The 27,259-nt window shown below is 34.3% G+C and overlaps 1 protein-coding gene across 3 annotated transcripts in view; it reads right to left on the bottom strand.

The window, feature by feature from the left end:
* Positions 1-27,259, bottom strand: part of MIER1 (mesoderm induction early response 1, transcriptional regulator) — a 59,794-nt gene that overhangs the window by 3,348 nt on the left and 29,187 nt on the right. For all 3 annotated transcript variants that reach the window (XM_012653782.1, XM_012653780.1, XM_012653781.1), the window contains exons 7-12: positions 24,308-24,380; positions 17,348-17,499; positions 9,626-9,707; positions 8,420-8,514; positions 5,347-5,474; positions 881-1,020 (exon numbers count right to left, since the gene is read on the bottom strand). In XM_012653782.1, coding sequence (XP_012509236.1) covers positions 881-1,020; positions 5,347-5,474; positions 8,420-8,514; positions 9,626-9,707; positions 17,348-17,499; positions 24,308-24,380 — 670 coding nt within the window. The remainder of the gene's footprint in view (positions 1-880; positions 1,021-5,346; positions 5,475-8,419; positions 8,515-9,625; positions 9,708-17,347; positions 17,500-24,307; positions 24,381-27,259) is intronic.

The raw sequence follows: 27,259 nt of genomic DNA, 5'->3' as shown, positions 1-27,259 counted from the left end.
TCAGAGCTTTCATACCATTTCTCTTCCAGCTTTTACCAGGGAGACGTTAGTTCTTCACTGGTCCTCCCATAATCTCTAATTCACCAGTTTCCTCCAAAAGAGGAGCTGGGGTAGGGGTGGGAGCTTATTACTTTCTGCATGGCAACACTCTTACTTAGGAAGACCATTTTAATCAAAGTAATTCTCTGACTAGCTCTTACTAATCAGCACGGTAATCTCTGGTCCACTTTATATTTTAAACAGGAGCACTATCTGAGAACCTCAAACACATCAGTGTTTTAAGCCTTTTGCTTCTCTTTTTCACAGAGATAAAAACAAATAATTCTGTAGAATATTAATGTATAAGCTGATACCTGCTTTATCTTTTCTCATTCTTCCAGGCTATTATGCTATCAAAGAGAACTTAAATATTCCAAACAGTGCCTTTGTTACCTACTTCTTTTCACTTATATACTTAAAGCACTTTCCCGATAAAGTGTTACAAATTCTCAAGGTATTTCACAAATCTCTGTCTTTCTGATGTGAAATGGCTAGTTTTAGTCTAAGAGTTAACAGGAATACTTATATCCAGGCATCATCCCAACTGGATAAGAAAAGAGATGCTACCGAAAAAGAACAAATTTCTGAGAAGAAATAGTCACTGCTGATAGAATGTTTTAGTAAAATTACTTTTTAGTGATGTAAATGGAAATTCTTTCCCATTAGTTTGTATTCTGTGTTAGTTTATATGTATGCTGATGTTATGTATATTTCATCTGTTATTTACAATTTTTACTTTCTGCTTTGGTAGTTTAATAGAAACTCAAACTGAATTTCCAAGCTGCTGAAAGAAAAGTGCCCCTCATTATTAAGAAACAGAAACGTTTCTTTGGTTGCTTACCATTTTGATTACTATTGCTTATGGTGCCATCTTCTTTCTCAGACTGGCTGTTACTACTGTTTGAGGCAGTTGGGGGAGGGGATGGGGCTCGACTAGAAGCAGCGCTTTCACTTTCATCTAGAAGACGATCCATGTAATCCCTGAAAATTAATAAAACAACAATTATTTTGCTAGAAATGATAAAGCTGGAAATGACCATTAGTTGAGGTTAAATTTAGACGGCTTTTTAACAAATATATCCTAATATTCACTTACATTCATTCCAGTGCCTCATCTATCACAACAGGATCTGAACATTTAAATGAAAAGCTGGTTACATATTTGTAGGAAAAATGCATAATGGCTTTAAAGTAACACATTTTAGAGACCTACAGGAAGTTTTAAAACTTTTAAAATTGTAGGCAAGTGCTTAGAGTGGCCAATGCAAACTGGAGGATCTCTAAGTGAAGAGACAGGGATGGCATCACCAGGAGTACAAAAGAATTTCTGGACACAGACTGGATTTCAAAGCTCCTAAAGGCAATACCTGAGAGATAAATTGGAGCCTAATAAAAAGAACTGATGACCTCTCCAAACCTTTGTGGAGACCTTCTGTATGACATTTCTTCCATATCTGAGCTATAATAATTCCTGGGATTATCTGCTGGCTTTATCCTGTCAGTATCTCATCAGAGGTAAGATCAGACCATTTCTGAACTGGATTCAGGGTTAGAAGACAGGGGCTAAAGAATTGTCTCTCTGAGGTTTAGTGTCTTTGCCTATAAAATACAGAGAAATCATACCTGTTATATCTATTACATATGGTTGCTGTATATGTACATAAAAATGTTTTATAAAGAACTAGGTTACTAGAATAAAGGTCAGCAAACTATGCCCTGTAGGCTGGCCACCTGTTTTCATAAAGTTTTATTAGAACCAACCACATACATTCATTTACACAGTTGTCTATGACTGCTTTTGTGCAATAACTGCAGAACTGAGTAGTTGTGACAGAGGGGTGTGTGTGTGTGTGTGTGTGTGTGTGTGTGTGTGTGAAAGAGAGAGAGAGAGAGAGATCTTAAGCGAGAGAGAGGGGGAGAGAGGGAGAGGGAGAGATATCTTAAGGTCTGCAGAGCCTAAAATATTTACTTTCTACTTCTTTACAGAAAAAGTTTGCTGAGACCTGCACTAGAATGTAATTCCCCAAGGGCAGGGATTTTAGTCTGTTTTGTTTACCCCTGCGTAACGGGTTCCTAAGTTGTGCAAGGCACAGAGAGAAGCTCGATAAAAATTTAATTTCATTATTTATCTTAAAATTCCTTTAGAATGTAAGTATAATGGAAATATTAAGATAAATCTTTTAGAATTTAATGAGCAGGGTAAGAAAAAAACAGTGGATGCTCTTAGGAATTTTTTGAAGTCTGTGTTAATAGTCTATAATATACTATTAATTGCAGTTATTCTCAAACTATATGATCAACATTGTCCCCTGGGTTATGGAGATATAAAAAATATAAGGACAGGATACTTGACTTCAAGAAACTTCCAACAGTCTGAGATATCAAACAAATTAACACACACCACAGAAACATACATGACTATGATCTAACCAATTTGATATTCTAGGCTTTACTTTCCTCATCTATAAATGGAGGAAATTAAATTTGATGGTCTTTAAAGACCTCTTCAGCTTTATGCCATTCATCATAATTACAGAACAATTACATGACAAATCTGAAGCACATAGAAACAGAAATGAGATGAATCCCAAAGAGACTTTAGAAGCTAAAGCTAACATAATAGAATGTGCATGATGAGGAAATGCTGGAAATAAATATGGTATGGCAGAAATAGGTGCTGATGTTAAAAGCCAAGCAAAGGAAACTAGAGTTGATTAGGTATCAAAATTATCTTAGATTTCTGAATATAGCAATGACTCTGTGAAAGAATAATTGTTATTATTATCATTATTTCCTAAAGATTAATGGCATTCAGAATGCTTAGGAAGTTATGCCGAGTTAATTATTACTTTTTTAAAGAATTATTTGGAAGGTCTGAATATTTTACAGTGAAAGCTCCAATTTGTATGTACATGGCTCCCAATTTTTCCAGGTAGTGAATAGAAAGAATATGTAAAAGGAACTTTCAAAGGCTGTTTGCAGGCAGAAAAGTGGCAACTATGCTTCATTCTGGAGAAAAAATGGAAAGTAACAATTTAAAGGAAAAATGAACAAATAAGTTTCAAGACAGTATGCTCTGAACTATGGATTTTTAACCTAAAAAATGAGGATGAAAAAGTCACTCAAATTTCTCTCTAAAAGCATTAACTTAATTCTTTATGAAATCACTTAAAGTGCAACTATTAACAGAAACAGGTGGTCCTGGAAGCAAGCCAGAAAAATTTCTCCAAGCTTACAGAAAATCACAATTTCTCCCCATTTGGAAAATAATGTACAGTTGGTCACTGCTTCTTACAGAAGACATAACACAGCTAAAAGGGATGAGTCTCAGTAAAAAAAATTACGGTTCTTTCAGTTAAGAAACTTTATAAAAAACCCAGGGGGGATATAACTGAAGCCCAAAAAGCCATGGTATTCCTGTCTAGGGAGAAAAAAAATTATTCACTTTGTACCATTATATCAGTTAACTCTTAAAGCCTAAGAAAAAAGATGATTACTTTTAACTGTGGCTACTCTACGTACAGAATATTTAACCTTAAGAGGAATCAAGGTTACAGATAAAAGTATCTTCAAAAAGTTTTCAGAAGCTATGGAGAGATTACTACAGAAACTAGAACGTTTGGTGGCACATCCCTACTTAACCTGTTGAGCTTGACGTCACAGAGGACCAACTAAGCCAGCCCACAACACTTCCCTTGGTGATGCTTTCTGAAAGAGAAAACTGGATGAACCATGGGTCTGACCCAGCATGGCAATTCTTATGTTCTTACTGCTGATGACGACAGATTGACTGTAGTTCATGTGTGAACATTATTTCTGAAATGGGTGAAAAAAATGAAAGACGTTACTATTGCTTCTTCCTATAGAATACTTTGAAAACTGTGCCTATTTTAAGATATATTCTGCAGACTGGATAGCTATAACTAGTTCTACATCATTATGCTTGAACACTACCAATAAAAAAAATTTAACTATAATAACATTAAGCAATTAGATAAAATTTGGAATACTATTATATATGAAATTCCACTCTAGCAATCACCAGCTTTGAATAATGGGGGATGATGTTCAAAGTCCACTGTCCCATGCTTCCAGGGGTCAATTATACCCATTTTATTCCCTTTTAGATTATTTTGCTTTGGGCTTTAGAGCATTTGATCTCCCAAGGAAGTGACCAGCAGAGACACCTATAAATGAATTGACCAACAAAGAGTCCAGCCTAGGTGTTTGAAAAGCACAGTCAAACATACATACGAGCACACCTTTCAAAGGTAATTCTTTGGCCAGCCTTAAGAATATCTTTACTGGTGCACATTGGCCAAATCAAGTCACACCTCTGCATTATTTTTATTCTATAAACATTAGGAAATGAATAATCAAGAAGACAGTATTGTAAAGTTAATTCCATCACAACAATTCATCAGCATTTTAAAGTAATTCATAAAAGACAAAGTGTTCAATACTCTTCATATTTAAATAACAAATTACCAGTTATGATGATGGTGGTGGAATGTTTTATTTCAAAGCTAGACTGAATGAGGCTAAGAGAATTTAGTGCGTGGGAACTGGATTAGGCATATCAGACATTTTGCATAAGAGTGTATATAACAACCTATATCTATGTCACTAGGAGTAAGCTAAAGTTGCATTACAAATTCTTAAATATTACTTCTGTTAGAAGAAAAAATTCAGGAAAGCTAAGAAAAGGAAAGTCACTACGCAGATACTCTTTCATCTATAAAAAGCTGGTAACAAAAAAGATGCAATTTGACCGGATTTATTATATCCCTATGTGTTTTCCTTTTATATCATCTATATTCAAATCTTGTTTTGGTTCCTGGGGTCAAAAGTAATTGGAAAAGGAAAAATATTAATTTCCTTTCTACTGGGCATATGGTCCTATAGTTTTAGAAAAGATATACTATTTTCTTTCCTATTCTCACTGCTTTCAAAGTGTTATAAGATTAAAATTATATGTGCTTATACTGAATGGAACAGAATTCAACAAAAACATGCTTTCATAGCTGTTCTGATTCATTTCCTCTCAGGGGTACCTAATAAAATAAAAATATACACTCTAAATCTTACTTTAGTGATGTTTGTTATCTCAAATAATATCAAACAGTGGTTTACAATATTTTATAAGACACTGAAAAGTCTAAATGCTTTAAAAAGATATGTCAATAGATGGTAAATTTAAACTAATGTATACTCTATTATAAAAGCAAGATTCTAAAAATCATAATTCTCTCAAGAAAAAATCTAGGAAAGCTTAGCAAAACAATATATACTTAAAAATTAACTCACGTTACACCAGGATGAAGATTATATTTCTTTTTTCCAAATCGTGTTTGTTGAGCAAAGAAATCATAACGTTCAGATTTTTTCCACATGTAATAGAATGCTACACATTCACCAACTGACCTTGTTCGGACCTGTAAGAAACAAACGTTTGTTTTTAAGAATCATCCCCTCTTTAATGGAATTATTTCATGATAAACAGCTGAAGTTTGAAAATAAATTTAGCTAGTCTTCAACTGATATATTAATATAATACTATGTATAGAATACAACACTGCAGCAGCTGTGTTGAAAGCTATTCTTTCTAAATTTCCATTAAGAGACATAATACATTGGCAACACATCTTCAGATATTTAGCATCCTGCTTTTTAAAAGGCTACCATCATCCTAATTTACTATAAAAATATACTCCTCTATTGAAAATATCTGAAAGTGGCATTCAGGTTAAAATAAACGTTATAAACAGTTTTAAATACTTCTACTCACGGAGTACCTAGGGAGTCTACCTTTAAATTTCTTTTTTCAAAAGATTCTCTTAATAGTCCCAACAGTAACCTAGACTCAGTTAATTTACTTTCTATAAAGTCTGACAATATGCCACAGTGAGTTAAAAACTATTATAATAATGCTAATGCTCTGTTTACTAAGTTACTCCTGTGGCTTACTATGCTGTACCTGTTCGTGCAAGGGAATAAGCCGGCTCCCTTCATATAATGTTCAGTGCCTAGGGGTTCACAAACGATGCTGACAAAATCCCCCTTTTTTTGCTACTTAGGTTGGAGAGCTAATAGGGTTGAGGTATATAAATAAAATACTGAGAGTTTAAAAGGAAAAAGGTATCTGCATGAGTGTTTGGATGCAAGATGATACTGCTCTAACCCGGAAGTTTCTTATCTCCATGTATCCTGTGGTACTGATTGCACCTAAGGACAACTGTTGATGATACCCTTCCTTACCCACGATATATTTTTCCTTCTTCCCCTATTTGCACTTTACAACTCTGACCCATGCTGCTAAGACTGATAGCGATCAGGGATTTAAAAATAAATATCATCCGCACAACCTCTTTTTTGCCTCCTACAAATCTTACTTTCAGATAGATTCAAGCCACATCAATCGTATTTTACGGAAAGCAAAACATGAAAAGACATTTTGGGCATGAAAAGTTAAAATTATGAAAAAACTTCAACAAAATAAGCTCTCATAATAGAACTTATCATTAAGAACTGAACTTTACTTCCACGTGTAAAAACGAAGTCTTGATGTTTTCACTGGACCATTCTTCTCTCTTTTAAAGAATTACTGTCCTCCCTTTGTTCACTAGAGCAACTAGTGTATTATATATAGGTTAGCTGACTTCTTCTATCCTATAACATTAAAATATTACCATCCCAAATATTTACAAGAAATCAAGGTCATATTTTTAATACTTATGTTAAGATTTTTTGGCTTTGATTTTTTGGCTTCACCTATTAAGTTCTTATTCCTTAAAAAAAAATTAAAAAAAGAAATCATATTGGTGACGGTTGTTACTGCTGCTAGTTACATCAGCTACCATTTCAGTGTGATTCCTTCTTGCCCACAGTGGGTCCAGAATTGCCTTCCAGGAACTAAGGCCTGGACTTGGGCCCTTCGGGATCTGCTTGGTTCTTTATTTTACTATGGCTGAGCTGGTACCCAAGTTGCAAAGTCCTCTGAACTCTTCCCCTTCCTTTTCCCAGGTGGGAGAAGACTCCCTGGGCCACAGTGCCTGTGGGGAGGGGAAGTTATACAGGCACTGGCTTGGCCACCACCACTGATGCCTCACTGGGTCATGTGCATCCCAATTCCATTGGCTCTGAGCCAGCACAGCCACAGGAATTGCCCAAGGACAGGTAATGCAGCATGGTTTGATTAAGAGTGTTTGAATTTAAGCAGGAATGCTAAAAAAACTAAGAACGAACTAGGTTAATGTAAAACAAAATTAAGAAAAACTAACTCACAGGATTTGTAACTATTTTATTTACTGAACATAAACTAGATGATGTTAAGTATGTGTTGAAACATAAACTAGATAATGTTAAATATGCGTTGAAACAAATCAACTGGACGTCATCCAATCGTGTCCAGAAATATTAAAAAGAGAAATGTGGTAAAAGACGATTTAGAGCCTCAGACATAAGTCCAGATACTTTCAACATGGTCGGGGACAAGCTACCATACAATACTTAGAAGCTATCTTTAAGGAAATACGTGAAGCCAAGCTCCTTGTCACATTTGTATTTACTAAAAATAATGTGATATTCATAAGCCTAGGAATTTATTTCCTACATTTGGATTCTGCCTGTCCTAATCTGTTGTCCATAGGAACAACACATTATTCTATATAATTATGTAGATACTATTAAAAATCTTACCTGATTTCATTTGTAAGAATTAAACCCTGAAACAAATCTGCAAGTAATTATGAAGTTCTTTGGCGTATAAATTGTATGACTGATATTATCAATGTGGAGTGATAAATGATCATGTTAAATAAAACTGTAAAATTATGACAACTATAATATAGAATAAAAGCCAACCTACTGAGATAGATGCTTTTGAAAAATCAAATTAAATCCTGATTAAAACTAAATTAAATCTTAAGTATCTGATTTTAGACTACTTAGGGCTTAAGCAAATGTAATAAATATTTTAATTATAAATAATGTCATGTTAAAAGTGCCTTAAAGTTTCAAAATTATTTTAAAGACCCTCCTTAAAGTATCTTATCACAGATTGTGGAAAACAGCTATAAATAAATAATGCATTGCACACACATACCCTACTTGGAAGTTGATTAACATACTTGTAAAATGAGTATAATTCTTAAACGCTTCCAAAATAATGCACTGAAAACAGTCACCTGGCAAATACATGGTACGAAGTCTAAGTATGCTTATTACAATAATTCGTTAAATACCAAAATATTATAATATTCATTATAAAACCTTTAACACTAGAAAATATAGCAAATTAAAATACATGATAATGTATTTTACCATGGACTGTTAAGCTAAATTTCTTTTTGCAAAAAAGAGAATATATATCATTACTTACTTTATTAGCCTGAATCAAATGAAAATCCTTTCCATAGGCTTTCAGTCCTTGCTCAAAATTTCTACACTCTTCCTCTGTCCAAACAGATAATTCCTCTGATAAAATGGGGAGAACAAACTGTGAAGCAATATACTCCCAAATGTTGCATAAAACAAACAAAACTACAAATAAAAATGTAACTTTCTGGTAAATAAGAGGGAAGCATTTTATTTCTAAGCTCTATTACTAATCATTGCAAAAGAAAGTGACAAAAATTCCTGATTTAATAAAGAATTTGAATCTCTCCAGCCTCAACTTGGGCTACTTTCTTCTTAATTCTTCATGATCCAACTAAATTAGCTATCTTTAAATTCCTTAAATTTGCTATGTTCTTTATTACATCAGACTTCATGCATGGTGTCTCCGTTGCCTAGAATTATTTCCTGCCACCTTCACACTTCATCTCCTTTCACTGAGGTAATTCTTTTATATCCCAACAAAAATAACATTTTGTTCTGGAAACTTTCCCTACGGTCCCATCTTCTCCCTGAACTAGGTTAAGACCCACTGCAACAGGTTTCAATAGCACCCTCTAATTTTCCTTGGAAGAACTCATCATAACTATTTTTCAGTTTCCCTAACCAGGCTCTGAGCACCATGAGGGCAGAGAGACTGTGTTCATAGTAATGCCCTCAGAACTTAGAAAGGCCCTCAAATTTTTGTTGAATGAATAAACAAATATCTCTTGTTATTTAATTATATATTAACAGTAGTCCTAGTGAAGAGGAGTGGGAGCCAGAGTTAGATTAGAAAAGAAAAAGCTGGATTGTAGTTAGGACTTCATTACTGATGAATTATGTTTGCTTTAGTCAAGATACTTTAGTTCAGAGACCAGTCTTATCCATTTTAAAGGTAATGTGTGTCATACTGCTTAGCTCATAGGGCAATTACCAAAGTCAAATAAGAAAATTTGTATAAATATGCTTTGAAAACATAAAGCAGTATGTAATTTTGTCTTTTTTCTTAAGTGGTACTATTTTCCCAAAAAGAAGCCTTAATACCATTTCCATTGATGCCTTTTATACTACTTGTGTTCTGCAAATATTTACTCAACTCAGAAAGATTAGTATTATTAAGCTCAGGATATATCTAGATAAATGGAATAGATTAATTTTTACATTTCTGCCAAATCATGAAAACAAATAAAGACTTAATATTCATGCTTACCTCTAGCTGCTTTTACATTAAATCTTAATCTTCTCAACGCTTCCTCTGTATCAAAATTGCATTTCACCAATTCATATAAAGCCTAGAAAAATAAAAGGTTTCAATGTAACCCAGACTATGAAGAGTTCAATGCTACAATTTCTTAAGAGAGTAAACATTTTTCCAGAATCCAGTATTTTCATCCTTTCTGAAGAGCAAATTTTAGTGAATGCAATATATACAACACCAAGGAAAAACAAACATAAATTCAAACCTGGTAATTAACTCCCTCTAAAATACGTACAAAGTAGGACATGTAAATACTCTAACTTGATGGCCATAGTATCCCAAAACTTTAGAAATAAAAATAAATCATTTTATATAAACCACAATTACTTCTTTGTGGCTTTTTGAGATTCCAATTGTAAGATAATTTTTTAGTAAGAAGAAAAACAATAATTAAAAAGGTAAAAAATATAATGCTGTTATGTTAGGTTCATGGTAGGCACTGATCTTACCATACCATGTACATAACATTATCCCAGATGAGTATTCCAACTTGATATCCAGATTCTCTGGGGTAGCCAGAGGAATTTTTAAAAGCTTAATAAAAAGTATGTTTGGGTAAAATGAAACATCAAGATTTTTGTTTCTGGGAGCAAGATGGTCAGATACAAACTTTCAGCAATCATCCCTCCACACAAACACCAAATTCAACAACTTTCCATGCAAGCAAGAAGAAGATCCTCCAGAAGAGCCAAAATTCAGGTGAGCATTATACTATCTGGTTTTAACATTATATCAAGGAAGGAGGCATTAAAGAGGGCAGAAAAGACAGTCTAGCATTGCCTACGCCACCCTCAGAAATGCTACACCAGCACACCAAATGGAGAGAGAATCTGTGTGCCCGGGGGGAGAGACAGTGAATAAGTGATTGTGGGGCCACGCTGGCATCGTGGAACACAGGACAGAATTCTGCTGGTGCCCTCGGAGGGAACATTTAGACCAGCCTGGGCAGAAGGACATCCTTCGCCCTGAAACCCAAGTTTCAGCTAGCCCTACCAGCAGTTGATAAAAAGTGGCCTGCGGCCTGGAATAAACTGGTAAGGCAGTCAGGCCACAAAGGCTGCAGTCCTTGGGCAATTCCTGTGGCTGTGCTGGCTCAGAGCCAATGGAATTGGGGTGCACATGACCCTGTGAGACACCAGTGGTGGTGGCCAAGCCAGTGCCTGTATATACCTCCCCACCCCACTACAGGCACTGTGGCCCAGGGAGCCTTCTCCCACCTGGGGAAAGTAGGGGAAGAGTGCAGAGGACTTTACAACTTGGGTACCAGCTCAGCCATAGTAAAATAAAGAACCAAGCAGATCCTGAGGGGCCCAAGTCCAAGCCTTAGTTCCTGGAAGGCAATTCTGGACCCACTGTGGGCAAGAAGGAATCACACTGCCCTAAAGAGAAGGACCCATTCTGGCAGGATTCACCACCTGCTGACTACAAAGCCCCTGGGCTTTGAATAAACATCAGGTAGAAAGGCAGCAGTTACCACAGTCTTTGGGTGAGACTGGACTGTCTTCAGGTGTGACCTGGCACTGGTGGCCACATGGGAGTGCCCACATTACTTCTTCCCCAACTCCAGCAGCCCAACATGGAGAGTGAGAGACTGCCTGGTAATCCAAGGAATTCTCTTGTATCTTACCCAAGCCCATCAAGGTGGCACCACCAGAAGACTGCAAAAGTCACAACATCACTGTGCTCGGCACACTCCCAGTGCTGATATGGCTATGGTAACCAAAGACTTAGATAATATTCAATTCCCTTTGAATATTTGGAAACCCTTCTTAAGAAGGAAGGGTTCAAAGAAACCCAGTCTGTAAAGATTAAAGTAAATACCTATCTCCTTGATGCCCAGACATCAACGAACATCCACAAGCATCAAGAATATCAGGGAAAACATGGCCTTACCAAACGAACTAAACAAGGTACCAGTGACCAATCCTGGAGTGATGGAGTTATGTAACCTTTTAGACAAAAAATTCAACATAGTTATCCTGAAGAAGCTCAATGATCTTCAAGACAACACAAGAAGGAATTCAGAAGCTTATGAGAGAAATTTAACAAAGGAGTTGAAGTAATAATAATGTTAAAAAAAAGCAGAAATTCTGGAGCTTAAGGAATCCAACTGACAAATGGAAAAATGCATCAGAATATCTCAATTGCAGAACTGACCAAGCAGAAGAAAGAATTAGTAAGCTTGAAGACAGGCTATTTGAAAACACACTGTCAGAAGAGAAAAAAAAGAATAAAAAAGAATGAAGCACACCTACAAGATGTAGAAAATAGTCTCAAAGGGGCAAATCTAAGAGTTATTGGTCTAAAGAGGAGGTAGAAAGAGAGAGAGACTGGATCGAAAGTTTATTCAAAGAAATAACTGAGAATTTTCCAAACCTAGAGGACAATATCAATAGTCAAGTACAAGAAGGTCACAGAACACCAAGCAGATTTAACTCAAAAAAGACTACCTCAAGTCTTCCTCTGTCAACTGGAAAAAGAAAAAGAACTACCTCAAGGCATTTAATAATCAAGCTTCCAAGGTCGCAGATAAAGAAAAGGTCCTAAGGGAAATAAGAAAAAAGAAAAAAAAATAACATATAAATAGGAGCTTCAATATGTCTGACAGCAGACTTCTCAGTGGAAACCTTACAGGCTAGGAGAGAGTGGTATGAAATATTCAAAGTGCTAAAAGAAAAAACCTTAACCCTAAAATATAATATCCTGCAAAAATATCCTTCAAACATGAAGGAGAAATAAAGACTTTCCCAGACAAATTTTTAAAAGCCAAGGGATTCATCAACACCAGACCTGTCCTATAAGACATGCTAAAAGGAGTTCTTCGATCTGAAAGAAAAGGACATCAATGAATAAGTAATCATCTGAAGGTATACAACTAACTGGTAACAGTAAATACACAAATACAGAATACTCCATTGCTGTAACTGTAGTGCATAAACCACTTATGTCTTGAGTAGGAAGACTAAAAGACAAAGTATCAAAAATACAACAACTTTTTGAAAGATAGCATAAAAAATATGGATGGAAACAACAAAAAAAGCGGGCGAGGATAGAGTTAAATTGTAGAATTTCTGCTAGATTTCTCTTTGGTTGTTTGTTTGTAAGGAGAGTTGTGGTATGTTTAAAATAATTGGTTATAAAATGTTTTCTGCAAGCCTCATGGTAACCTCCAATCAAAAAACCTACAACAGATACACAAAAAATAAAAAAGCAAGAAATTAAAACACACTACAAGAGAAAATCAATTTTAACAAAGGAAGACAAGAAAGAAGGACAGAAGGAAGAGAGGACCACAAAAGAACCAGATATCAAGGAACAATATGGCACTAGTAAGTGCTTAACGATCAATAACAACACTGAATGTGACTGGACACCAAACTCTCCAAACAAAAGACAGAGTAGCTGAATGTATTAAAAAAAAAAAAAAAAAAAAAGACCTAACCATATGCTGACTACAAGAAACCCACTTCACCTATAAAGACACAGACTGAAAATAAAGAGATGGAAAAAAGATATTCCATGCAAATAGTAACTAAAAAAGAGCAGGAGTACCTATACCTCTATCAGATGAAATAGATTTCAAGACAAAAACTATAAAAAGAGATGAAGTAATTATAAAATGATAAAGGGGTCAATTCAGCAAGAGGATATAACAATTCTAAATATATATGCACCCAACACTGGAGTACCCAGATATATAAAGCAAGTATTATCAGAGCTAAGGAGAAAGATAGACATCAATACAGTAATCACTGTAAACTTCAACAGTCCACTTTGAGCACTGAACAGACCATCCAGAAAGAAAGAAAATCAACAAAGAAACACTGGACTTAACTGCACTATAAACCAAATGGACCTGGTATTTACAGAACATTTCATCCAACAGCTGCAGAATACCTGTACTTCTCCTCAGCTCATGGATCATTCAAGGACAGACCGTATGTTAGGCCACAAAATAAGTCTTAAAATTAAAAAAAGAAAAACTGAAACCGTACCATGTATTTTCTCTGAACACAATGGAATAACATAACAAGAGGAACACTGGAAATTATACCGACACATGGAAATTAAACAATATGCTCCTGAATGACCAGTAGGTCAATGAAGAAATTAAGAAGGAAATTTTAAAATTTCTCAAAAAAAATGAAAATAAAGACAACATATTAAAACTTACTGCAAAAGTAGTGATAACAGGAAAGTTTACAGCAGTAAGTGCCTACATCAAAAAAGTAGAAAATGCATCTCAAAGAACTAGAAAAAACAAGAGGAAACCAAACCCAAAATTAGTAGTAAAGAAATAATAAAAATCAAAGCAGAAATACAAGAAACTGAAACAAACAAACAAAAAATACAAAAGATCAACGAAACAAAAAGTTGGTTTTTTTTTTTGGAAAAGATAAACAAAACTGACACACCCACAGCCAGACTGGGAAAAAAGAGAGAAGACCCAAATAAATAAAACCAGAGATGAAAAAGGAGACATTACAACTGACACTGAAGAAATCCAAAGGATCATTAGAGACTACATGAACAACTATATGCCAACAAATCGGAAAACCTAGGAAACATAGATAAATTCCTAGACACATGCAACCTACCAAGATTGAACCAGGAAGAAATCCAAAACCTAAATAAACCAATAACAAGTAACAAATTAGAAGCAGTAATAAAAAGTCCCCCATCAAAGAAAATCCTAGGACCTGATGGCTTCTCTGCTGAATTCTACTAAACATTTAAAGAATTAATACCAATCCTACTTAAACTATTCCAAAAATTAGAGGAGGAGGGAATATTCTTAAACTCATTCTTCAAGGCCTGTATCGCCTTGACACCAAGCCAGACAAAGACACAACAAAAAAAGAAAATTATAGGCCAATTATCTCTGATGAACATAGATGCAAAAATCCTCAACAAAATACTAGCAAACCAAATTCAACAACACATTAAAAAGATTATTCACCATTATCAAGTGGGATTCATCCCTGGGATGCAAGAATAGTTCAACACACACAAATCAATCACTGCAATACAGCGTATCAAAAGAATGAAGGACAAAAACCATATGATCATTTCTATTGATGCTAAAAAAAGCATTCAATAAAATTCAACATCCCTTCATGATAAAAACTCTCAAAAAGCTGGATACAGAAGGAACTTACCTCAACACAATAAAAGCCATACAACAGACACACTGCAAGTATCATACTGAATGGGGAAAAACTGAAAGCCTTTCTGCTAAGATGTGGAACAAGACAAGGATGCTCACTTTTCACCACTGTTACTCAGCATAGTACAGGAAGTTCTAGCTAGAGCAATCAGAAAAGAGAAAGAAGAAAAAGCATCCAAATTGGAAAAAAAATTCAAATTATCCTTGTTTATAGATAATATGATCTTACATCTAGAGAAACATAAAGACTCCACAAAAAAACTATTAGAACTGATAAGCAAATTCAGTAACACTGCAGTATACAAAATCAATGTACAAAAATCAGTAGCATTTCTATATGCTGACACCAAACAATCTAAAAAAGAAATGAAGAAAAGTAATCCCATTTACAATAGCTACAAATGAAATAAAATACCTAGGAATAAACTTAACCAAAGAAGTAAAAGACCTCTATAATGAGAATTATAAAACACTGATGAAAAGATACTGAAGAGGACATAAAAAATGGAAAGATATTCCACGCTTATGGATTCCACGAATCCGTACTACCCAAAGCAATCTACAGATTCAATGCAATCCCCAAAATACCAATGACATTCTTCACAGAAACAGAAAAAAATAATTCTAAAATTTGTATAGAACCACAAAAGACCCAGAATATCCAAAGCCATCCTGAGCAAGAAAAACATAACTGGAGGAATCACATTACCTGACTTCAAATTATGCCACAGAGGTATATAGTAACCAAAACAGCATGGTACTGACATAAAATCAGGCACAGAACAATGGAACAGAATTAGAGAACTCAGAAATAAATCCACATATCTACAGTAAACTATCTTTGACAAAGGTGCCAAGAACATTCAGTGGGGAAATAAATGGTTTTGGGAAAACTGGGTATCCATATGTAGAACAATGAAACTAGACCCTTATCTCTCACCATATACAAAAATCAAATCAAAATGGATTAAAGACTTAAATCTAAGACCTGAAACTACTGAAAGAAAACACTGGGAAATGCTTCAGGACATTGGTCTGGACAAGGACTTCTTGAGTAATATCCCCAAAGCACAAGCAACCAAAGCAAAATTGGACAAATGGGATGACATCAACTTAAAAAGCTTCTGCATAGCAAAGGTAACAATCAACAGAGAGAAGAGATAATCCACAGAATGGGAGAAAACATGTGCAAATTACCTATCTGACAAAGGACTAATAATTAGAATATATAAGGAGTTCTAACAACTCAATAGCAAAAAAATCAAATAATCCAATTAATAAATGGGCAAAGGACCTAAACAGACATTTCTCAAAAGAAGACATACAAATGGCCAACAGGTATATGAAAAAATGCTCAGTATCATTAGTGATCAGAGAAATGCAAATCAAAACTACAATATCATCTCACCCCAGTTAAAATGGCTATCAAAAAGGCAATAACGAATGCTGGCAAGGATGTGGTGAAAGGGGAATCCCCATACATTGTTGGTGGGAATGTAAACCTACCAACCACCATAGTGCAACCACTATGGAGAATGGTATGGTGGTTCCTCAAAAAACTAAAAACAGAAAATACCATATGACCCAGCAATTCCACTGCTGAGTATAATCCAAAGGAAGGGAAATCAATATATCGAAAAGATATCTGCACTCTCATGTTTATCCCACTAGTCACAATGCCAAGATTTGGAACCAACCTAAGTATCCATACATGGATGAATGGATAAAGAAACTGTGGTACATATACACAATGGAATATTATATAGCCATAAAAAGAATGAAATGCAGTCATTTGCAACAACATGGATGGAACTGGAAAACATTATGTTAAGTGAAATAACCCAATCTCAGAAAGACAAATCTCACGTGTTCTTGCCCATATGTGGGAGCTAAATATTAAAAACAATTGATCTCATGGAGACTGAGAGTAGAAGGATGGATACCAAAGGTTGGGAAGGGTAGTGGGGAGGAGAGGACAAAGTGGGATGGTTAATGGGTGCAAAAAATATAGTTAGATAGAATGAACATTTGATAGTACAACAAAGAGATTATAATCAACAATAAGTTAGGGTATACTTTAAAATACCTAACAAAGTGGAATTAGAATGTTCCTAACACAAAGAAATGATAAATGCCTCAGGTGATGGACACCCCAATTACCCTAACTTGATTAATTCACACTGTATGCCTGTATCAAAACATCACATGCACCCTATAAAGATATACAAGTATTATGTACCTACAGTAACTAAAAAATAAAATTTAAAAAGTTAGATTTTCTACTTTAAAAAAAAAGTTTTGTTTCTTTATTTGAGCTAAAATCATACCAACAGCTAGCATGGTAACAACAGGTATCTTATGCCAATTATAATCTCAGCTTCCCTATTGATAGCATTATAGGAATTTTGGTAGGCAGAATAATAAATAAATGACAGCATTCACATTTATAAATGTGTTTGGTTAATTTATTTTGGGAAAATTCTAACAGTTGTTTCTTAATCGCATACCTGTTCATTGTCTTTTATGTGAGATCCTTCAGGAATTGCTTCTACACCTTTCTCATCACCTGTTCTTCTAGATGCATCCTTAAGAAACACAATCACTTTATCTTCTGGTAAGTACTCAGGGTCCCACAGGAGCTGATCATCATTTTCATATACTAAATTAGTAAAACATAATGTTAAAAGAATTGCCAAAAATTGATAGAGTTTGTGCTAAAATACATCACTGAACAAATAACTCATATGCAGAGTCAAATCTTGAGAACTTAGAGGTAAAGTGTGGTTCTACTACTTGCCTGAATTCTTTCTTGGGCAATATTTATAGCCTAGTGATTCAAGCAATCTGAACAGACAGGAGGTACCACTTTATGTTTCCTGCAGATCCAGTCTTATTTAACCCTGAGTTTACCAAATTCCAAGCTCAGTTTGATTACTACCTCCACCACTTACTACTTGTAAGACCATGGGCAAATTACTTCCCTTCTCTCTATCTCATCTGTGAAATGGGGATAACAATAACTCTACCAAATAGATATAAAGATTTAAAGCACTGTAAAATAGTTCTGGCACATATTAAGGTTCAATGAATATTAGCTATAATTATTTTTTGAGAGATGTCTAGAAGAATGCTCACCAAATGTTAATACTGCTTATTTCTTGGTGGTGAGATCTAGAGCAATTTCTTTACTTTCTTCTTTATATTTTTCTGTGATGCTTAAAAATGTTATTATAATGTGTATAAATCACTTTCATAAAAACAAAAGATATTATTTTTTAAAAAGCATTTAAGTTTCATCATAATTTCTACTATAATAAAATTAAAGCCTAAATCTCACCAAAATTTAAAAAGTGAAAGGAAAGGAAGGTGACCTAAGACAGAGCCTGTGGAATTTCACATGATAAGAAGATGAAAACACAGATAAAATTAAGTAGAAATAGTTACAAGATCAAAAAAAAAAAAAAAAAACACCACAAATGTGGCATCACAGCAGCTAAGGTAAGAAAGTGTTTCAAAGAGTGGTTTCAAAAACTGGTTAAATGCTGTTGCGTGACCAGGATGAAAATTTTAAAAGGTATGCTGGATATACTAAGGAGGTGAATGTTGTGAGAACTGTTTCTATGCAGAGATGGAAGCAGAAGCCATACTGGAGAAGACTGAAGAGTAAATGGGAAGTGAAGAAATAGAGTAGAAAACTTCTGAAAAGTCTGATTGTGAGGGTGGAGACAGGGCAGCAGCTAGAGGGAGGAAGTAAAGTTTTTATGTTGTTTTTGTTTGCTTGCTTTCAAAGATAGGAGACAAACATTTAAATGCCAACGGGAAGGAGCCAGCTTGAGAAAGACTTTAAGAGACAAAGGATAACTGATAGTGTCAAAGTTCCTCATATTATGAAAAAGAATTAACAGCTAATTAAGCATCTACTATGTGCCAGTCAATGTAGTTAAGTGTATTCACATAAATTATCTTGCCCTATCACCCACATACACTTCAAAACCTTTTTTCTACCTTTTTCTGTTTCCCAAAACAGATGCTCTTCTTTAAAGTACAGCTCTAAGGACAACAGCTAGAAATTTTTCCTTAATAAATGTCATTCCTTTACTAACCTGCTGGTATAATCCTAGTTAAACTCTAAACTAATACAATAAAACTACCATGATAAAATCAATCTGGATATATTGCTACTGATTTCTGTTCTTGCCTCAGCCTCTGTTCTCCAAAAAGAAGAGACTATAGTTCTTATATTCTTGGAAATCCTGACTCAAGGAGAAAAAGATGAAGGTAGGTCCCTGAGTCCTAAGCGTTTTCTCAATTACATACTCCCAATTTGGGCCTAAGAAACAGCATAAACAAACTGGAAGATATTTCTGGAACCACTGCCAATATTTAGAAGTCCCAGGTAGCTACAACAGGACACAGAGATGTCCTTACTTACTTAAGCTGAGTGGACAACCATCACCAGATGGCGCCAAATGACAAGTCAGTCTCCTGGAACTGTGGCTAGCAAGACAGATAAGCTAGCCCTGATTATTTCATTAACTTCAAAATAAATACTTCATGTTATGCAATTACAGTATGACCATAATAATGAACAGAAGGTAAGAATAATCGGCATCTCCAGAGAATAAGCCACACTGCTTTTACTGGTTCCAGACACACACCAATTATTTTCCAGTTAAGCATATGCTCTAAATAAAACGTGTAACTTCTGACTATGATTCTTGGCAATGGGTTTTTTTGTTTTTGTTTTTTGTTAAAAAAGAGGGTTTCACTATGTTGCCCAGGCTGGAGTGCAGGGACTAATTCATAGGCATGATCATCGCATACTATAGCCTCAAACTCCTGGGCTCAAGTGATCCTCCTGCCTCAGCCTTCCGAATAGCTGGGACTATAGGCACGGACTACCATGTAACAGTTGTTTTTTAATTAAACATCTGCTATGGAAAGACTAAAATACCAAGAGGATCAGAAATTCAGAAGAACTCCACTACTATGATAAAACACTAAAAAACAAAGGAGAAACAACATCTATAAGAAGAAAAAAACTAGTAATGGCAATAGAAAGAGTTACTTTTTATTAAGTGACATGAACATGCTACACTTTGAAAAATCACAATCATTGAAATGTAATGGAATTTTCTGGCACTATTTCATTCTAAATCAATTACCAGCCCTAAATATTATAACTTTTAAAAAGCAATCACAAATACATCCCCTTCATACTACTGTAAGACTTAATTTGTATGCAATTATAAATGAGTAAGAGTTCAGAAACTTCACGAGTATATTAACACGTTAGCTTACAAAGTGCTTCTACAGTGTCTTCTGAAAGCATAAATGCTGACTCAGCCGCTGTAAGACAGGGCCCCAGATTCTACATTTCTCACTGATTCACAGGTGAATCTGATGTTGCTGGTCTCTGGACAATAGTTTAAGTAGCAAAGCACTGACATATCTCATCATTTCAGTTATTTTATTATCTAAAATATAATTTTAAAAATCAAAAGTAATCAAATTAACCTTATCAAATAAGCAAAATAAGTCAGTAAAATAATTTCACAAAGTCCAGTGTGTGTATATATGTGTCTCTGCTGGTGGTGGGGGATGCAAGCATTTGAGAAGTGAGAGAAGATCACTGTGCATTCTAACTAAGGAAAAACAGTAAAACAGACGTAAGAAGCTAAAAGACCATCACCACAAAACCATAACAAACTTCTGCAATCTGGGAAATTAATTCCCAATGAATAAATGTCTTATTTATTAACTGCCAATTTTACCAAAAGAAGTGTTATTACATTTTTAATGCCTAAGTAAAAATTCTATTGATTTATGATCTATAATCAGCACTATGATTTAAGAATGGTGTAACAGAAATTGCCATGTTCTTAAAAGGTCACCATGTTTAATGACAGGGACTTTTAAGTTGTCTAGCTGAGTTTTTTCCTATACAAAGGTTAAATGAACAGCCTGTTTCAACAGTACTATTACGAACTAAGGGTACTATATTTGTTCATTTTTCAGTAAGTTATTTAAGAATTAAAAATAATTTGTCAAATATTTATTAGAAACAATTTACATGGTTCTTTACTATTCACTATTTAATAATTCCTAACCATCTAAAATATATGTCAGGCAAGCATGAAAATTTGACTGAGAATATAGTTAATTACTCCTTTCCCCTGACATTTTTTCTTTTTTTTTCTAAATAGCCCAACTAATTCGCAATTTACCTAGTCCAGAGTTGTCAATCTCAAGATTACTGCCATCTTATTCTTATTAGTGTCAAGATTGTTCTTAGTGGTGGGAGGCTGTCCTGTGCATTGTAGTTTGTTTACCAGCATTCCTTACCTAGTCTTATTACAAAACCACAGTGCTTACTTAGTTTAGTATAGGGGAGAAACAATAAAACACATATAACTTTGAAAAATCATCTTATTAATACAATGCTTTTCATCTGCCCAACATCTCTTTGGGAATTATACCCTTTCTCATATGGCCTGGGTGGGGCCTACACTACCCGCTGAAGTCCCAGAAATAAATAAATAAGCCAGGACAAGCCAGAGTACTCACTCCTCTCTCTCTCTCTGTCTCTCTCTCTCTCTCTCTCTGATCACAGTGATTACTTCTGGCTGGGTATGTAATTCAAGCTGAGTCAACTGGGGCTCTCTCCAGGACTTTTGCTGGAGTTCTGAGGGATGATTAAATTCTCATTTTTGCTGGTTCTCTAGCCAAAAGGACAGTGTAAAGTGTAACCCAAGAGCTCCCAGTAGTCATCTTAGCCTATCTGAGGAAAAGAGAGAAAGGGGCAGAGCACCTGATATCCTAAGGGACCCTTTATACATAAATATTTGAAGCCAGACCAGTATAGATTTCCAGGAAAGGAATCCAGTAAATTCTATTTTGCTTAAGGTAACTGAATTGGATTTTTGTCACCTGCAACCAAGAGAGCACCAACTCATGCTTTCCGAAAATCTCATTAATAAAACCTAAATATTAATATAATGGATAAAATTAATCATCTTTTGGATATTAATTCCACTTACTGAACACTTATTAATACCATATGCCAGATACTATGCTGCTAAGTGCTATACATGAAAATATCACATGTAATCTTCACAACAGCTCTGCAAATAAATGCTACTATTGTTATTTTACAGACGAAAAGAAAAAGTAACAAGTCTAAAGTCAAATGCTTAGGTACTGATCCAAGTTGACTGAGTCCGTATCAGTTCTGTTAACACCATTCAAAATTCACCTATTAATTCAGGCACCAAATGTTTACTAACTGCCTATGTGGCAAGGATCAACGTAGTTAGTATTCAGGATACGAAGATGAATAAACAAATAATCACAATACACTGCTGAGTATAAATGAAAATTTACATAAATTTAAGAAACTGTTAATAAATGTGTAGCTAAGGAGCTTTTGTAAACAAAATAGATACAGGTTCAAAAGAGCATGCCTGGAATGTTATTGTAACTAACAATCTTATTTATTTCTGATCTGTCAAATGATCACTACAGAAAAGACAACAAAAAAAGATCCCTACAACGAAGATATCATGATATCTTAGTTTTGTGGCACTTTTTATTAAAAAGCCTATGCTCACCAAACTGAAGAAAAATATTCTATGAAATTTTTTCCCTAAGAATCCACTAATCAGCACTATCCCTTTCAGAGTTTTATTTCTAACAGTATGATTTATGTAACAGTTTCGTAAGTTTGGTTTGTGTACATAGGGGGCCCTAAGTGGAGGCAAATTCTGAATATCTTGACAAAAAGTTCAAATTTCTAGAATTACAAAGGTTGAGGAAAGGCCCTGTACTATAGTAACCCCTCTGAAGCAATGATATTGCTAAGTCTAGTCTGATCCTTCTTATACAATCTAACATGCTTCAATTCTCAAAATGAGAAAGCTTCATAAATCACATCTTTTCCTTTAAAAAATTATGTATGTATAATTGCTTTCTAAAATCACATTAAAATTGAAAACATTAAGCCAGAATTAAAAACATAAAAAATTAGAGATTGTGATCATTATTCATTCACTGCTGATATCTGACAATACAAACATACTAAAATAAAAGATAAAATATATTAAGAGATAATTAAAACTATCTTTAGCCATAATATGAATTTGCAATAGAACTGAGATGTCTCCTACCCATCTACTAAATACAAAATTTTCAAAGATGGGCACTATTATCTTTCATAGCCAAAATTTAAAAGAAATTTAATAAAAAGGAACAAATGTCTAATTTTCAGTTCTTCATTTATTTGCAGAAAGAAAAAAACTCAATGAACAGGTGTTAACCATTAAATAACGTATAAAGAGAGCATAAAGTTTAAATTTTAACTATAAAAATAAATACAAAAGCCAATGGATCTTTTATTTTTGCACATAATCACAATGTGTTTCCAGAACATACGCAGAGAATTTCAATATATAACAAGGGCACTCCATATACTGATACCTTCAGTGTTCCTATATGTTGCAGGAATTACTACCTTGAGAAGTAGAAGCTGTTAAACATTTAAATGATGTATTAAAATATTTTTGCTGTCATGAAAACTTACTGGCCTGTGATGTTCCCTTTAATGACTCTGACCTGCTCCTTGTCCTGAGAGCAGGTACATACTTAGAATATAAAGTAAGTTTTTAGAGAGAATGCTAAAAAGAAACAAGCAAAAGACTTCTACGACTCCAAAGGGCCTTGCATATGTAAAGCTGTAATGCAGAGAAGAAAATTAAAGAAATGAAGAAAGAGTTCTAGCTTTGAGTCATGTCACACTGCACATGAACTCATTTAAGAACACACAACACAGCATTCTTTCTGGAACCCACCCAAGTGAATAATCTGAAACAGACTCCTAAAAAAAAAATCCTCAAGTACTAGGTTACTGGTAGTATGACTTACCTTAGGGACTTTTAGATAAAATAAAGAATAAAGAAAAAAATCAGGTAAAATTTAAGTAAATAAGCTATTTTCCCAAATTATTTGGAAATCACATATATCAAAGTACTCCATTTTAATAATTTTGAAAGTTTCAGAAGTAAATAAGCTTTTTATACCAGTTGTTTACTCTCATGTTTGTTTTTAAACCTTCCACTAACATAAAATAACCTGCTAACTTATAACTAAGTTATAAAGATTAGAAAATGGTTAAAGTTCAGAGAACATTTGAAATATGGAGGAGAAAAGAAGCAAATGGTTGGAACATTTTAAGTCATTTAAAAAAGCATTTACTTCTTCTTTTTTTGGCTAGACTTCTAGGGGACAAAACTGGAAAAACAGTAAATATATTTCTCTTTACAGAAATAATGCAGGGTTCTCTTTCATAAACCAATGGGGTTACAACTGGATTACTTTACTTAGTAGGCAGTCATGTTCTTACCACATTTTTACATACACAACAACTCACTTCAAAAGCATAAATTCAATTACATAATTTACTAATAACCCACCTTTTTCATTTTCTTTGTATTTACAAATGCCAACTGGAATCTCTGCTTGAAACATGGAGCCCACCATAATCTCCTATTTTAAAAATAACACAAAGCATTAGTAAGATCTAGTAACACAGATTTTATATCCATTTTCTAGCTTTAGCATCTTCTTGGTAAACTGCTCCTGGTTTCTCTGTCACAAAATACAGATACAACCAATTAACTACCTCAGAAGTATTGTGAGGATGAATGAGTTAATAATAGATAAGGGCTTGGATATGATTGGATGAAAATATTAGTAATAATAATGAGGTGAAATGCAATGTAGACATGAAATACAAACTTTTACTTCAAAATATAAAGAAAAAGAAATAAAAGGGAATTCTGATAATTAAATTAGTAATTGCAAAACACCTAAAAACAGTCAAATTCAGATATTTTTAGAGTATCGACACTTAAGGCAGTGGTCTTAAAATATGTTTCCTGCATCAGCAGCTTTAGTGTCACCTGGGAAATTGCTAGAAATGCAAATGCTCAGGTCCCAGCCCAGACCTACCTACAGAATCAGAAACTCTGGAGATATGGCTCAGTAATTAGTATTTTAACAAGCTCTCTAGGTGATTCTGACATACACTTATGTCTAAGAAGTAGAGCTTTAAGGTAAGGGAAATAACAGAAAGTGCGTGTTTATATAAATTAGCTCAGTAGGGGCAAACAGATGAAACTGCAAACAAAATAGGTAAGTGGTTTTGAGTTTGACTTTCTTATTACAGGAAATCTGGAAATCAAATCTATATAGTCAAATCACAGATTAGGTAAAACTGGTTGTTCAGAAAAGCAACTGGAACCCACCACTGATGAGATTTCACACTGCATATGGACCAAGATTACATGGACTCTCTTTTGTTGGTGGCTAAATGTTAAGAACAAATTTACTGGCATATTCAAAATGAAGATTTGGGCATGAAAGATACAAAATCATGGTCTAGAGAGTTAAGATAACTCTTAGGATTTGAAAAGTTCCTCTCGCCTCCTATTGTTAACCTACTGATGTTAGGATCTCATTTCTCTAGTATAATTTCAAAGACATGTTATATGTAATAAAGTCATTGCTATACCTGTATAGGAAAACCAGTCTTGTTCATGATCCCTTTTCTAAAAAGAATATCACATAGAACAAATTTTCTCCACTGTTACATAAGAACTCTCTTTATGTCTTCCACTATAAAAAGAATCCTCTATTGTTACTCCTTGTGCCTCTTTTAACTTTACTCACCTATGCCTGCTAAAGATTTATCAATGCTGGCTGGGGCACTTCTAAAAATATCAATACCTGGATCCATTCCAGGTCAACTAAATTAGAATCTATGGACAAAAGCCCTGGTAGTCAATAAAAGTTCTCCAAACCATTCTAACATAAAGCCAGGGTTGAGAACATCTAGACTAGTATAAAAGATAAGGCACTTTCTTTTTCCTTTCAGTTCAGAATACTTCTTTTTACCTCCTAATTTGTTCTGTAGTGTAGGGAAAGGAAACAGGATTTAAGATCCTTATACCAGGTATCTTACATGTAATTTTCATTTAATCTTCATCAAGCCCTGTAAGGCTGATACTGTTTACTCCCATATTATATGTGAGGACATGAAGCTGAAAAATTTTTCTCAGGAACACACAATTAGCAAGTTCTAGGGCTATAACTTAAGTTTGATTTCAAAGCTGTTTCCCCATCCTAGTTTTTAAAAAATTCAATTTCATCTTATAAGCCTAAAAAAATTGAATCTCAACAATTATTTACTGCAACAAAATCATATCAGATACAACTGGAAACAATCTGAATTTACTATAGCCTGCTTTATTACACAATTTTTTCTGAGGAACATCAGGCTAATATCCCCAGCAATGAAAGCTTCACCTGCCCCCACGTTCTCCCTCCCTTTTGTTCCTACATTAAAAAAAATTACTGAACGCTTAATCAAATACTCTATTGAACACTCTAGATACAAAAACAATATATGCTGAAGAAAAAGATATAAAACCTTGAATGTATTGTGGAAAATAGCAGATTAAGAGGACTCCTAAGGTTTCTAGCTTTTTTCATCTTAATTTCCGCAGGTGTAGGAATCAGATAAAAACTAGATTGAAGAACACTTGCCCAAAGAGGTCACACAAATAGTAGGTAACTTTTGTGATCCCTGTTTTCCATCTTCGGTCCCATCACTTATTCAAATTAACTAACATATATTACACACTGAGCTAATTGTCCCTCACTGTTTTAACCCACCACATTGATGTCTGTTTCTTTGAACATCTACAGCTTTTCATTGGTTTCATTCAATTTAACATTTAATAATGCATTTACTTATGCTATACTTATATAACCTCTTTCAAGGGATGTCCCACCAATCTACAGCAAAAACATAAGCTTCTTGAGAAAAGGAGTTCCTATCTCTTAATAACTATATAAATAGCAGGTATTCATCACTTTCTGAATGTAGAAAATTATGCCTAACTCTTTCGACTCCAGTCACTAATTATTAAAAGTTATCCAGCCTCTCTTTATCTTTGCTAGGGAAGACAATGCATGCCTATGAGAAATATCCCTTTGGGAACCCATAAATAGATCAACTCTGGCTGAATTCCAGAATCCTAAGGTAGTCCAGTCCAAGTTCATTTGAATATTTTATTCCTCCTAATACAAACGCTAAATAGGAGATATTCCTTTATTTTAATCAGCAAGAGGGTCAGTTCTTTTTTAAGTTTGTATGAGGCATCCTAAACCAGAAAACTTTAAACCAATTAAAAAACAAAACAGAAATCTCAAAGTATTAACTAATAATTAAACAATCTTGACTTAAAAAGCACAAAAAGCCCACTCGATTTAATGTTTTGGGCTATTTTGCTTCCAAAGCAATGATTATTTATGTACTATATTTCAAATCAGGCCTAGGAAGAACTACAAAAAAACTTAAT

Source organism: Propithecus coquereli, unplaced genomic scaffold (genome assembly GCF_000956105.1).
Source record: "Propithecus coquereli isolate 6110/MARCELLA unplaced genomic scaffold, Pcoq_1.0 Scaffold427, whole genome shotgun sequence".
NCBI lineage: Eukaryota > Metazoa > Chordata > Mammalia > Primates > Indriidae > Propithecus > Propithecus coquereli.
Note: the sequence above shows the minus strand (reverse complement) of the source record. Positions and strands in the feature narration are given on the sequence as shown.